Raw genomic sequence first — 15187 nt, 5'->3', positions numbered from 1 at the left:
ATAACCCTGAAGCGTGACTCTCCGCGTCCTTCTATTCGCGTGCACACAACAGTGTACCACCGTTACGTGATCGTTCCCCTTACTTTTTCAAATATCTCTACCACTATAACCCGTGTTACATATTACTGCCAGATTTAGTGCACTTTCTTGTCACTATGACGGGAAAGTCGATCTTCGCACTTGCAGTTCTTAATTGCTGCAGTTACTCACCAAACAGCTGATAAACAAATTAGTTTCTTATCAGAAAAAAATTAAAGAGCGTAATTTAGATATGAGACGTATAATATTCTATGTCTTTAAAAAAGATTAGAGGTGTAGGCCCTTAACATTAACTTACAGTAAAAAAATATAGAACCCTGCCTTGTAACAAATACGTTGTTAACTATGTAGCCTGCTCTCCTGTATTCGAACGTCATCCGCTATCATTCTCGAAAGTCTGCGAAGGCGTCTTTTCTGTAATGCTGCCTCTCGCGGAAGTTGTTCGGTTACGATAATGTCTTTGATGACACTGCAGAATGAACACACGGAGAAATCGTAACACAGGCAGCTTTCATCTGTGCTTCTCGCACGTTATATTCTTTGAGGCAGAAAGAGGACGATCACTTCGATAGCATTTTGTATAACAATTAGAAAGTAGACTGAATAATTTCTGTAATAATGGCGAACATTTTCGGAAGAGGACATCGCCTTACTGTTATCAACTTTAGATGCAGAGACTGCTTAAAAAGTAAGTACCCGAGTACTACAACATATATATTCTTCAGTCAGAGACGAGATTTAATGTGTTGACCTTCGCCGTCAAACTCTCTAAGACAACTAGCTACGAGTTTGAGAGACCGCTACAATTTCTGCGTACTTCTTGTAATTAAGGTTCGTTATCGTGTTACTCGTCTTTCCTACTAGCATCCGAAGAAAAATATTGTTTTATTGTCTTTTCAGTTCTCCTCTGCATGCAAATACTCACGTTCATAGTAATAATTTCTTGCACAGACATTAGATTTTGGCTTGTACCACGTTTGAACAATAATATCTGCATGTTTTTTCCTAATCGATAGCTATTCGGTATAGCTATTTCTTAATTCAACGTTCTGCCACAGTGTTCTGATGACTTACTTAGAATGTGATTCTTTCACCTGTGTATACGCTATACCTAATCGACTACGCAATGTAGGTACAGGATCAACTCGTGCTGAGTAACTAATCATCAACAACTACTACTCGGTGATCTTTCGTGGATGGTTCAAAAATATTGTTAGACAAATATAAGTGTCGATTTAATCGTGTGAATTTTCGTATAGTAACAAAATTGAGAGATCAGTGTCTTATGGTAGTTTCGTGTGAAGGTTGTGTGTAAGGCTTAACGATCGCTAAGGGTAGTGACTTATCAATGAAACTAAAATGATAAAAAAAAGGCAGAAAGAGGAGAAACTGCGCTTTAATGTGTATGCAAAAGTTTTATTTAGACACTCCCATCAGCAGTTCCTCGAGCGTCGAAATGGTTGATATTTATTATGTTCTTACAGAGAACAGAAATGCACAAATCGTAAAGACACATTTAAGTTGCTATTCTGAAATGTGCACAAATGATGTTTGAAGAGCGGTATTATTCGATTTCAGTAGAATGCGAAGCATGCAGAGGAGTGTGGCACACTTGTTTCATGTCTCCTCCGTCGGAGGTTCGAGTCCTCCCTCGGGTATGGGTGTGTGTGTCGTCCTTGGCGTAAGTTAGATTAGGTAGTGTGTAAGCTTAGGGACCGATGACCTCAGCAGTTTGGTCCCATAAGGCCTTACCACAAATTTCCAGTTTTTTGTTTCATGTCTCTACCTCTCTGAGGTACGATTTACTCGGTAATACAGTTTTTATTATTTATTTTCAACAAGCAAAGAGCCCCTAATAAAAGCCGAATTTGATTTTTCATTTTTGCACTACGGTTTTTCATCGTTGTTTTTAAATTTTGCAGACTTCGGGAGGTCTATTTAGTTCAGAGGAAAATATGACGTTGCCCGACACTGTTTAGTGCGTAGGTGTCGCCGCAAACCGCGTTGTTGCGCGCGTGGGGGAAGATTCTGTCGACATACTCTATTTGGAAACGAAGGCCAGTAAAAGATCTAATTGAATATCGTACTGTCCGCAGTTTGTTACACCAGAATCAGATAAAAGTAAAGACAGGCTCAATAACGGCAGACCCTTTTGTTTACGGATCCATAGTCGTTCCGTTTCCACACAAACAGACTGTGAAAGATAAATATTTTACGAATAAAAGTCCGTCGACGAATAAAAGTCCGTCGACTGACTGTATTTCGGAACGACAGCTCCGTTCTCAGGGATTCCAAGACTGACATGAACCTTTGCGTCAGGACATAGTGAAGCAGTCGCACATGACAGATGTTATGTTGTTATGAAAGTACAAAAACGTATGGTCGCTAAGAAAACCAAACTACAGCGCCATGGAAATGGAAATGCCGTGTGAATACGGCCTCCCGGCGGGTAGACCGTTCGCCTGGTGCAGTCAAGGCAGTTGACGCCACTTCGGCGACTTGCGTGTCGATGAGGATGAAATGATGATAATAAGGACAACACAACACCCAGTCCCTGAGCGGAGAAAATTTCCGACCCAGCCGGGAATCGAACCCGGGCCGGTAGGTATGACATTCCGTCGCGCTGACCACTCAGCTACTACAGCGCCATTAAGCACATACATACTGAGAGAATCTACTTCATTGGTGGCGCATGGCGAAATTCTTCTTAACTTGTTTGGTTTTCATAGCGAATACGTCGTCCACGAAACTCCTGCAGATATGAAAACATTGAAAATAAACATCCTTTCCGATCAAAGAAACTCGCTTAAAGTATTTCTGCTCTGTGGGTACGATAAATTGGAGAACAAGAGGCCTGTCAGAAATTTTAATTTTCCCGAGAAATACGTAAATCATAATGAAAAGAGATACAGAGTGTTTTTACCATTTTTAGATGATCTTAGAAGGAATAGAACAAGGTAAGATGAAATAAGATCTTAAAATTTGTGTAGTTATGATTTATACAATTATAAAATTATTATCAAGTTGTATAGGTTAACTGCCGTCGTTAGCAACTGTAATAAAAGTCTTAACGAGACCAGACGCAGTTCACTTTCTTTTAAAGCATTTTTAAGTGGTCAGGTTTTGTGTTGTTTATAAAATTCTTCTTCGTCTTCCAAGTGTGTGTGTTGGGTTTTTGTACATAGCACTTTCACTGCACTTAATATATTCACGTTTCTGTGTTGGAAGGTATCACTGTCGTTTAGCCATTTCGTTTGTTATGCTGTAGCAAAAACAAAACAAGCGAAATGGCGAGAGGGCAGTGATACCTCTCAACACAGAAACTTGAATATAATAACAGCTGTGCAAGTGTGCGTGCAGAAACCCAGCACATACAAGTTAAATACGGAAGAATAAAACAAACAGCAAAAAACAAAAAAAGCTGACCACTCAAGGTGCTTTAGAATCGAGCGAAACGCGTCTTGTCTCAATAAGACTTTTACTACAGTTGCTAACGACAGCAGTTAACCTGCACAACTAGTTTATGTGCAACTACGGAAAAAAAGAGGCCGAGAAACAAAGAAGACAACAGATAAATTATAGTCTTTAACAATAATCTCGCTTCGTGAGTTATATGCCTGTTGTTGTGGTCTTCAGTCCTGAGACTGGTTTGATGCAGCTCTCCATGCCACTCTATCCTGTGCAAGCTTCTTCATCTCCCAGTACCTACTGCAGCCTACATCCTTCTGAATCTGCTTAGTGTATTCATCTCTTGGTCTCCCTTACGATTTTTACCCTCCACGCTGCCCTCCAGTACTAAATTTGTGATCCCTTGATGCCTGAGAACATGTCCTACCAACCGATCCCTACTTCTAGTCAAGTTGTGCCAGAAACTCCTCCCCAATTCTATTCAGTACCTCCTCATTAGTTATGTGATCTACCCATCTAATCTTCAGCATTCTTCTGTAGCACCACATTTCGAAAGCTTCTATTCTCTTCTTGTCTAAACTATTTATCGTCCATGTTTCACTTCCATACATGGCTACACTCCATACAAATACTTTCAGAAACGACTTCCTGACACTTAAATCAATACTCGATGTTAACAAATTTCTCTTCTCCAGAAACGCTTTCCCTGCCATTGCCAGTCTACATTTTATATCCTGTCTACTTCGACCATCATCAGTTATTTTGGTCCCCAAATAGCAAAACTCCTTTACTACTTTAAGTGTCTTATTTCCTAATCTAATACCCTCAGCATCGCCCGACTTAATTCGACTACATTCCATTATCCTCGTTTTGCTTTTGTTGATGTTCATCTTATACCCTACTTTCAAGACACTGTCCATTCCGTTCAACTGCTCTTGCAAGTCCTTTGCTGTCTTTGACAGCATTACAATGTCATCGGCAAACCTCAAAGTTTTTATTTCTTCCCCATGGATTTTAATGCCTACTCCGAACTTTTCTTTTGCTTCCTTTACTGATTGCTCAATATACAGATTGAATAACATCGGGGAGAGGCTACAACCCTGTCTCACTGCCTTCCCAACCACTGCTTCCCTTTCATGTCCCTCGACTCTTATAACTGCCATCTGGTTTCTGTACAAATTGTAAATAGCCTTTCGCTCCCTGTATTTTACCCCTGCCACCTTCATAATTTGAAAGAGAGTATTGCAGTCACCATTGTCAAAAGCTTTTTCTATGTCTACAAATGCTAGAAACGTAGGTTTGCCTTCTTTCTTCTAAGATAAGTCGTAGGGTCAGTTTTGCCTCACGTGTTCCAACATTTCTACGGAATCCAAACTGATCTTCCCCGAGGTCGGCTTCTACCAGTTTTTCCATTCGTCTGTAAAGAATTCGCGTTAGTATTTTGCAGCTGTGACTTATTAAACTGATAGTTCGGTAATTTTCACATCTATTATACACCTAAAGAGTATAATTAACATACGCGAATATCCTGGGCCACACACGATGTTTATTTTCAATATTATCAAAGCTACAGTGCGTTTGTTGACGACGCATGTGAAGTGAAAACGAAACAACTTACAGTTTCATCTCGGGCAACCAGTGAAGCAGATTTTTAACAACATGCCAGTACTTTTTAGCGCCGTAGCGTTTTTTAACCAGTGACTGTACCTTTTTGCTCTTATATAACGCCGTATCATTTCTTAGGTGCGACTGCTTCACCAGCTTCTGACGGAAAGCTCGAAGAAGCGAATTTCACTTTAAAATACCAATCGGAAAAATTCGAATAACTAAAATCCGTGCAGCCGACGAACGTCGGAGAAATTGTGTGACAGGTTGTGTGTGTGTGTGTGTGCGCAGGCAAGTCGCCGTTCTTCCCCGGGCTGGAGGAGCAGGCGGCCCTGCTGGAGGAGTCTGGGCCGCACCTGGTGGACGGGCAGGTGCTGCCGCCGCCCGCGCCCTCCCTCAGCTCGCCGTCGCGCTCCTCGCCGCACAGCCAGGGCTCCGAGACGGGCGAGCGCTACTCCAGGAAGGTCTTCGTGGGCGGCCTGCCGCCGGACATCGACGAAGGTAAGCGCCAACTACTTCTGAATCGTCGCCTCTTGCAAGGGGGTTTGTTGGGGCATTATTAAGTGATGCATATCCGGAATATGTAGCGACTTCCGAGGTAGTGGTTGCGTTGGGGACTTAAGTTCCAGCGACCTGGGACCATACCGCAAACACGATCGCCCAGCCTCCGAGCCACCCCACGGTTCTCCGATCGTGTTATCAAATAATTCTAGTTCTCTTTTATTTATTCCTACCTGATCTAAGGCTGCCTCTTGTATAGTCTAGATCAGGGCTTCCCAACCTTTTCAGCCGGCGGACCCCTTCTTCACTCGAAAATCCCTGGCGGACCCCTAGTCAGTCAAGAGCACAGTAACTTTAAATTTCAGAGCGAAACCCATGGGAACTGAAAGCTTCTTAATGGAAGTGCCATGTTCCCAATGACCCCCCCCCCCCCCCTTCCCCGAAGTATCAATAGTCTTTGGTTTAGAGATGAATGAAAACAACTTGAAATTAACGACCCAATTTGAACTCCCACTGTATCCAAACACTTACTAGTGGATTTACTCCCTTTGTTTAACACACTATAGCCTGATTACAATTACTTAGTAATTGAAATTTCACACGATGGAGCTGTCTTCCTCAAAGAGCAATCAACGTTACGTCCGGACTGTTCGTTGTTGACAAGCTGCCGCTTATGGTCTGTTCACTTCCACTATTTGGCTACTGTTGTGTAAGGAGCATGCATATTTCGTAACAGTCGTGTGTGTGTGTGTGTGTATGGTTTTTCGTGAAATCCGAAGAAAAATGTTCAAGTGTATGTAAAGTCTTCCTTTGATAAAGTCTTCCTTTGGTCGTCCTCCCTCCTCATTCATTTCAACTGGAACCTTCCCTTGTTGTGAAGGCGATGGAGAAACTGCAGCCTTCTTCAATGATCCTGACTTCAGCCACCGATCCATGTTAGAAGTAATAAACTGGTCAAAAAGCGACTTTTGAAATAGGTAGTGCACTGACAAAGCAAGTTTAACATTTAATGATGCCTGGGGCCGCATACGTGCCAGCGAGCGCTGTGATTGGTCGACAAAGCTCGCTCCGTGCATGCGTAAAAGGCTTCAGCGCATCTAGCGCCGTGAGCTGGGGCACAAACGACCCCAGTATTGTTGCTAAACAGTCGATCGGAGAAGCCGCATTCTCCCTCCGGCACTAAACTGCATATACGTTCTCACTAAGGAACCGCAAAGGCTGCTTGGGGAAAGTACACATGTTTTTCACACGAAAAAAAAGTGATGAATTAGATTTTCACATTTTTAATCAATAATTTTACTCATTATTTTACACGATTTGGTGAAAGGTGGCCGCGGACCCCCTAGAAAGAGCCAGCGGACCCCTGAGGGGTCCGCGGACCACAGGTTGGGAAGCCCTGGTCTAGATTTTTGGACTACAGTAGAGCGTCGATTATCCGAACGTCGGTCAACCGAACGACCGCTTAACCGAACTGTGCACTCGCTCGCACCTGTTACTCTCCCACCCTACCGTCCATCATCCCCCTCACTCCCAAACCAAGTTTCCCACAGTAGTCGCCGCTCTGGGCCACCGCTGGCGGAACATTGCTTCTAATTGTGCCTTTACAAGGCGCTGCTGACCTGCCAAACCGCCAGTCGCCGTGTTTCAACAATCAGCACACTTCTGTCGGCTTGGCACTGGCAGTAGCAGTAGCGGCAGTATCAAAGCTGTTCACAGCAACAGCTGCGCCAGCTTAGAGTTGAGGCATGCCGCTCCGCGCAGTTTGAAGGATTGCGCGCCCCCAAGAAGAGCTTCTCACGGTGCAAAAAGTCATCTTCTGTTCTCTGTTACGACCACTTGTGTGCGGCAGCGTGAAGAAGTGAACTTGACGATACAAAATGCTTAACGTAAACGTGTTGTCCTTTCTATGAGGGACAAGTACGAGATTATTACTATATATTCCTACTGAAGTTGCCTTTGTACGTTACTTTGTAATACTAAAAGAGATGCCTGTTTTTATGAATAAATTTATTGTACAGTACTTCTTTTTGGCAAATAAACATGTACAGTTCGATTATCCGAAGAAACCAGTTTTCCGAACACCCATGTCCCCCAATTACTTCGGATAACTGACGCTCTACTGTACTTCGCATTTCTTGCAAATCCAAGGCTCTGGGAGTTGATCTTCGTCAGCGGTATCATCCTAACTAACGACCTGCATTTTTGTCGTACAGGACGTATGATGCCACTGCCATCACTATGGGCAGTATCGACATAACGCTCAATGTTCTCATCACAACATTTACGTTTTGAAAACATTTTGTGGCTATACGTCCGTAATATTTGGGAACATATAATTCGACATGCGAACGTGACTGAGAAAGAATAACATGTAACTCACAAGGGGAGGGCACAATGTCGGGTTCACAGATTTACTACAACCTTTATACACCTTCAGTAGGCCACTAAAACAACATAGTGGGCTACTAGTAAGGTGCACTACTCTGACAATTCCGAGAAAATCGGAAGAGAAATTTTACGCGTCTGTTATGTGTCTTATGTATCTGTGCGTAGGTGCTGAACGATAATGTTAATGGTGGTTAAGGGGTTAGCGCCCGAGTTTCGTCAAACGAACGTGAATAAGGCGACTTGTGGCGACGGTTCAACTCCCTCACAAACATAACCTTTAATCTATATTTTTTTCGTCACTGGTCGTATTACATTTGAAAGGTAACAGTTAAAAACACCTACGTGTATTTGCATGAAGTTTCAGTGAATTTCATATTATTTGACTACTCCTTATTTTTAAATACATTTAATTATTAGAACAAACATATTTATAACCATCACAAGTAAATGGGGCCTCCCATTTGGCAGTTAAACAGCGTAGTGATGAGACTTTGCTAATGTACTAAGAACAAATAGTGTAGGTGCAATTTTTTTTAATATCACAGAATTTACATTTGTAATACACAAATGAAGGTGACTCACTGTTCTTCGACTACTGCAGATAATGAATGTCATGGCAATTCAAACTGTCGCCTCGTCCGCGACCCTCTCGCAAAGCGCGAACGCTGACCACTTGATCACACTGATTTCTTACGACCGGCACCTTCGCACAGATACATCAGTTACATGACAGACGCGTAAAACTTCTCTTGAGATTTTTTTCGGAATTGCCAGAGTAGTGCACCTTTACTACTTGCACATTACGCTGTTTTAATGGCCTACTAAAAGTGTATCTTACTACTTCCACATTACATTGTTTTAATGGCCTACTAAAGGTGAACAACAGGGCTTCCCAACGTGTGGTCCGCGGATCCCTTAGGGGTCCGCCGGCTCTTTCTAGGGGGTCTGCGGCCACCCTTCACCAAATCGTGTAAAATAATGAGTAAAATTATTGAATAAAAATGTGAAAATGAAATTCTTCACTTTTTTTCGTGTGAAAAACATGTGTACATTTACTTCAAGTCTTATTCCCAAGCAGCCTTTGCTGTTCCTAAGTGAGGTGCCTGAGAATGCGGCTTCTCTGATTGTTTCGCAACAATACGGGGGTCGTTTGTGCGCCGGCTCACGGCGGTAGATGCGCTGAAACCTTGATTTCATGATTATGTTCGAGTTAGTGCTCGGTGACAGATGATTTTCTGGGTTGTTTTACTCGGGTGTGTCGCTGACGTTTCTTGCAATATCTCCTAGCCTGTTCTGAAAGCATGCGCGGAGCGAGCTTTGTCGACCAATCACAGCGCTCGCTGGTACGTATGCCGCCCCAGGCATCATTAAATGATTAAATGTTAAAACTTGCTTTTTCAGTGCACTACCTATTTCATAAGTCGATTTTTGACCTTCAAGTTGTTTTCATTCATCTCTAAACCAAAGACTACCGATACTTCGGGGGGGGGGGGGGGGGGGGGAGGGATCATTGGGAACATGGAACTTGCATTAAGAAGCTTTCAGTTCCCATGGGTTTCGCTTTGAAATTTAAAGTTACTGTCCTCTTGACTGACGAGAGGGGTCCGCCATGGATTTTCGACTGAAGAAGAGGTCCACCTGCTGAAAAGCTTGGGAAGACCTGGTGTACAAAGTAAATCCGTGATCCCAGCGTTGTGGCCTCCCCTTATCAGTGTGATACGGCCTGTGCTGTGTGTGGCGAGACCCATCACAAGTCTCGACCGTCGTATCTCGGGCCAGGGCCGTGCATTTTACATTTCGCTCGACCTACCTACCACGTGCCAGGCTCGTGATAGCCACATTTGGCCCGAATATTGGACCACAAGTCTCACTCGTGGTTTACATTCGGCACTTCTTTCGGAATATAGTATATCCCCGTGACCGAGGTGGTTAGATTGGTACCTAAAGCAGCACAACTTAACTTTAACCGCATATTTCGCTGTATATCACGTCGAACAGATTTAGATTTCATTATACTGCCGTGTATTTTTCTTCGGGTACGTCAGTTTATCAAACGCAGCTCTTGTCACTGGCAAGGTGATCGGTCAGCATGACCCATTCCCAATTGCTATTCCATATTTAGCATATTTTTCTTAAAAAATAATTTTTTGCGTACGGTTCAAGAAGTTTTATGATTTTTAGTAGTAGATATAGTTCTTCTCTACATTTCAATATCACATATGTATCATGAAAATAATAGATTGCTACTCGCCGTATATTAGAGACTTTGAGCCGCAGACAGGCACAAGAAAAAGACTGCTAAACAAGTGAGCTTTCGGCCAAAAGGTGTTCTTCGGAAACACACAAAACACACACACAAACAAACATTCACGCAAACACACAAACACACACATGAGTTGTGTTTGCGTTTGTGAGTGCGTTTTGTCTATTTGAGAAGAAGGCCTTTTGGACGGAAGATAACTTGTTTGGCAGTCTTTTTGTTGTGCATGTCTGCGACTCAACGTCTCCACTATATGGTGAGTAGCAGTCTATCCTTTTCATAATATTGTCATTATTCCATCCCGGATTTTTCGTTGTTTCATATATATGTATGCAACATATGTCATTTTGTATTGAATTTCCGACGCCTGCCAAAATTTTATCAACAAAGTTATCTAAACACTTCCGCTTCTAAACATTTCCGATGATTAGCGGATGATAGCTGTTTACAACTTGTCTCAACGCTATTTCCTCTTGCTACAGTTTTGTCATGTTGCGGACGCAGTATTGTGTTAGCAAGCCTATCTTGCTAACGCCTCTGCCGAAAAATCCGACAGTTTGCAGTTGCTTATCGGTTTTTATTTTTTTATGATTTCGCACGAAAATTAGGTATTATTTGGAAGCAGTGCCAGCCATGAAGCAGCTCCCACCTCACTCTGAAATCACATATTTTTAGTGCGTAAAAGTATCTCGTTTGGTAGCCTACAATAAACTATTCTACAGGAATGCTGGAATCTACAGTATGTAATCAAAAGTATCCGGACACCCCCAAAAACATATCAGGTACATTGTACTGCCACCTACTGCCAGGTACTCCATATCAGCGACCTCAGTAGTTATTAGACATCGTGAGACAGCAGAATGGGGCGCTCCACGGAACTCAGGGACTTTGAACGTGGTCAGGTGATTGGGTGTCACTTCTGTCATACATCTGTACGCGAGATTTCCACACTCCTAAACATCCATAGGTCCACTGTTTCCGATGTGATAGTGAAGTGGAAACCTGAAGGGACACGTACAGCACAAAGCGTACAGGCCGACCTCGTCTTTTGACTGACAGAGACCGCCGACAGTTGAAGAGGGTCGTAATGTGTAATAGGCAGACACCTACTCAGACCATCACACAGGAATCCCAAATTGCATCAGGATCCACTGCAAGTACTATGACAGTTAGGCGGGAGGTGAGAAAACTTGGATTTCATGGACGAGCGGCTGCTCATAAGCCACACATCACACCGGTAAATGCCAAACAATGGTGTAAGGAGCGTAAACATTGGACGATTGAACAGTGGAAAAACGTTGTGTAAAGTGATGCATCACGGTACACGATGTGGCGCTCTCATGGCAGGGTGTGGGTATCGTGAATGCCCGGTGAACGTCATCTGCAAGCGTGTGTAGTGCCAACAGTAAAATTCGGAGGCAATGGTGTTACGGTGCGGTCGTGTTTTTCATGGAGGGGGCTTGCACCCCTTCTTGTTTTGCGTGGCACTATCACATTGATGTTTTAAGCACTTTCTTGCTTCCCACTGTTGAGGAGCAATTCGGGGATGGCTATCGCACCTTTCAACACGATCGACCACCTGTTCATACTGCACGGCCTGTGGCGGATTGGTTACACGGCAGTAACATCCATGTAATGGACTGGCCTGCCTAGAGTCCTGACCTTGAATCCTACAAAACACTTTTGGGATGTTTTGGAGCGCCGACTTGGTGCCAGGCCTCACCGACCGACATTGATACCTCTCCTCAGTGCAGCACTCCATGAAGAATGAGCTCCCATTCCCGAAGGAACCTTCCAGCACCTGATAGAACGTATGCCTGCGAGAGTGGAAGCTGTCATCAAGGCTAAGGGTGGGCCAACACCATATTGAATTCCAGAATTACCGATGGAGGGCCCCACGAACTTGTAAGTCATTTTCAGCCATGTGTCCGGATACTTTTGATCGCATAGTGTATGATCTCCCTGTTACTAATCACTCGTTACAGTTGATGGTTCTAGATTCAGTGGTGGGAAATCGCATTTTTCTTTTATACGACGAGATGTGAACAAAAAAATAAATTACAGGACAGCCTGCAATCTTCCTGAAACGAAACGAGGTACTAAATATCGACACCTATCTGACATATAAAACTGATGATTTTTTACTTTAAACAATCCCTGCATTTGACAATAAAGAGAAATATCTGTTGCTTTTAGTACTAGTTTTAAATAAATAAATTAGTTTACATGCGAGTTTTCACGATAAACGTTTACGTTTTTCAGGAGACTTAGCAAAAGCAATTGTCTTGGCCGCATCTGAACTATACCTCCGTATTTCACGTATGAAACGTACTCCGAAGCAACAGCTAGAGCGGTATAAGATAGCTTAAAGATAACTTTGCATCGATATATGAGCTCTTAGTGAAATAAGTTCACTCTTCAGACGAAAGTTTATAGTACTTTATGCATAACACATCCTTTTCTAATTCATATAGTGTTATAAGTAGCATCACAGTCCACCATTTAAACTTTCAGATTGTGTCAGTCGCTGCTAATATTCATCCACCAATTTGCAAACTGTTTACAATGAATAAAAGCCAGCGAAAGTAAGGTATAAAATTTATACATTTATTTAATACGTTTTCACGTACTAAATGCATTTTCACGTTAGCTCTCACCAACAAAACGTTGCATACCTGTACTTTTACAGCATTTACACAGGTATGTCACTGTATCTGATTCATAACACATGAGCAAGTTCCATTTGTCAGCCGAGTATTCCGCTCGTGGGAAGTCTAATTTCTGTTTCGTCTTAACATGATTCCCGCAATAACTGTCGTTTGGCGCTAGTGAGGCACATTCAATTTCCGATCCCCTTCGAATTTTGGTTAGTATTCTTTCAGGACACAGGAATGAAAAAATCAGGCGAATAAATACATACAGGATCTTGTATTTTCACTTTGCCTACTCCTTTTTCACATTACTGATCGTTCTATCTCGCGCGTTTTACTACGTTTATCGTGACATCTTTTTCGCGGAGTCTTACCTACTATACCATACATCCACAATAGAGCTTACCCTTAACAGATGCCGTGTATGTTTGCTCCGTGTTATTTAGATTCACGTTTTCTTTTTAATGAAATAGAACTCCTGCCGAGGAGCACCAAATTTTCATACCGGTACTACGGATGATTGACGTGCCAGTAACTGATACTGAGCCGACGTGAATCAGACATGAGGAATAAGTAGAAATTAACTGCCAATAAGCTTTCTCTACTTTATGTACCTCGCGCTTTTTCACTGTTTTTTATCGCTGTGTTAGCTGCTATTCAAATTTTTACATGTAAAAATTCAGCCTGTTAGAAACTGATAGGGTGCATGAAGAAAATATAGCTTCCTGCACGTAGTACAAATAATGACGTAACAATGTTGCGTATCGGTACACTCTCATATCGCCCAAGTAACACACAGCTGTAGTAAATGATTTGTTTCATGTATTGTAACCAACAAGTCGCGTTTGTATGTTGTATGATTACCGGTCGCACGCATATTTTTTTAGTTTCACCAGAAAGTAATTCTTAAATATTCTGTGTTTCCAAAGTTCGTTCCTGGTAATCGATGTAAGCAAACAATGAAACAAGAAAGTAAAGGTTTGCAACGCAACATTGTATTCGAACTCTGCAGTTACTGAACATAAAGGCTCTGATTATTACTATACTCACCAAAAACCACTCGTTTCATTTGAAGAAAGCGATCCGTTACGATGACGACTGGCGGAGGCGTAGTCAGTTTCACACGACGACAATGAGCAAAGTACTTACTTGCTCTTCTAACGTACGGAAAATCCGAATCACTTGTAATAGTAAGGACTCGATAATCTTTTCGTCACCTTCATTCATGATGTTATCAGAATATGTACTAATATCAAAGAATGTAATCTCTATGAATATATTTTGTTTTAGTAACTAGATAACCGGAACACCTCAGAAGCCAATGATGGAGACTTCCGTTATGGTAATGTGTACTAACTTTTTTAGTGTGTTCGAATCTGTAGATCGTGTTCCCATGACACTAGCAGAGGTAAAATGTAAAATCGCACTACGGTGCTCTCAACCCTTTCGTTGTTTGCTGCCGAGGAAAAACATTACTGGTACATCAACTGTTGTGCGTTAATGATAAACACATATATGAATAGACTGTAAGCATTCATTCATATTAATGGATTCTTCCGTCGCTTCTTGCTAGAACACTGAAATTATAAATGTAAAACACAGTATTGTGTTCTTCATTTACAACATTTATTTACTCCAGTAGTAACTGACGATTTTACTGGTGCTGCCAGAAGCGGAGGAAATTGGCACTAGTTGGAAGATATTCATATTTCTCCGAGTGGTCTAGGGCTAGCGTTGCTGCCTCTGGATCACGGGGTTCTGGGTTCGATTCTCGGCCTGGTTGGGGATTTTTCCTGCCCGGGGACTGGGTCGCCCTCATCATTTCACAATCATCATCATTCGTGACTATGGCAACATTGGATTGTGAAAAAAATTGGACGTTAAGGTGCCCATAGACGCGATGAATTACCGTGGACATTGTTTTGAGTAACGGTGCCAAGACTGCGGTAACAACAGACGCTTCCTTCGGCTCACCTTTACTATCCCCTCGCAAAGCCTTTGCTTTTCGCTACAGCCGCTGCACGAATCGTCAACTTACTGTGGTGGACTAACAGTACTGACTGCAATCAGGGCCGGTTCGAGAACATTACCCCATCACAAGCAACTCATTGGCACCTCCCCCCCCCCCCCTTGTCAGTTTTCGTTACTAATTGTGATACGCACTATTTAGAATTCGTAGCAGCTGTGGCTCCTCGGGCACTCCTCACAGCTTGGTGCTCCTAGTGGTGACTTGTGTCACTTTGGCCTTCAACCAGGTCTGACTACAACCTGTTATAATGCACATTCTGTAAATCTCAGTGCAAGACAGCATTTTTCCAGAACAATGCACATCATC

At 42.6% G+C, this 15187-nt stretch overlaps 1 protein-coding gene across 1 annotated transcript in view; it reads left to right on the top strand.

Moving 5' to 3' along the window:
* LOC126481528 (translational regulator orb2) overlaps window positions 1-15187 on the top strand; it is a 469762-nt gene that overhangs the window by 408596 nt on the left and 45979 nt on the right. Inside the window, exon 3 of the mRNA XM_050105336.1 lies at window positions 5344-5553. Within this exon, the coding sequence (XP_049961293.1) occupies window positions 5344-5553 (210 nt within the window). The remainder of the gene's footprint in view (window positions 1-5343; window positions 5554-15187) is intronic.

The sequence above is a fragment of the Schistocerca serialis genome, chromosome 5 (genome assembly GCF_023864345.2).
Source record: "Schistocerca serialis cubense isolate TAMUIC-IGC-003099 chromosome 5, iqSchSeri2.2, whole genome shotgun sequence".
Classification (NCBI taxonomy): Eukaryota; Metazoa; Arthropoda; class Insecta; order Orthoptera; family Acrididae; genus Schistocerca; species Schistocerca serialis.
The sequence above is the reverse complement of the archived record's forward strand: the minus strand, read 5'-3'. Positions and strand labels throughout refer to the sequence as shown.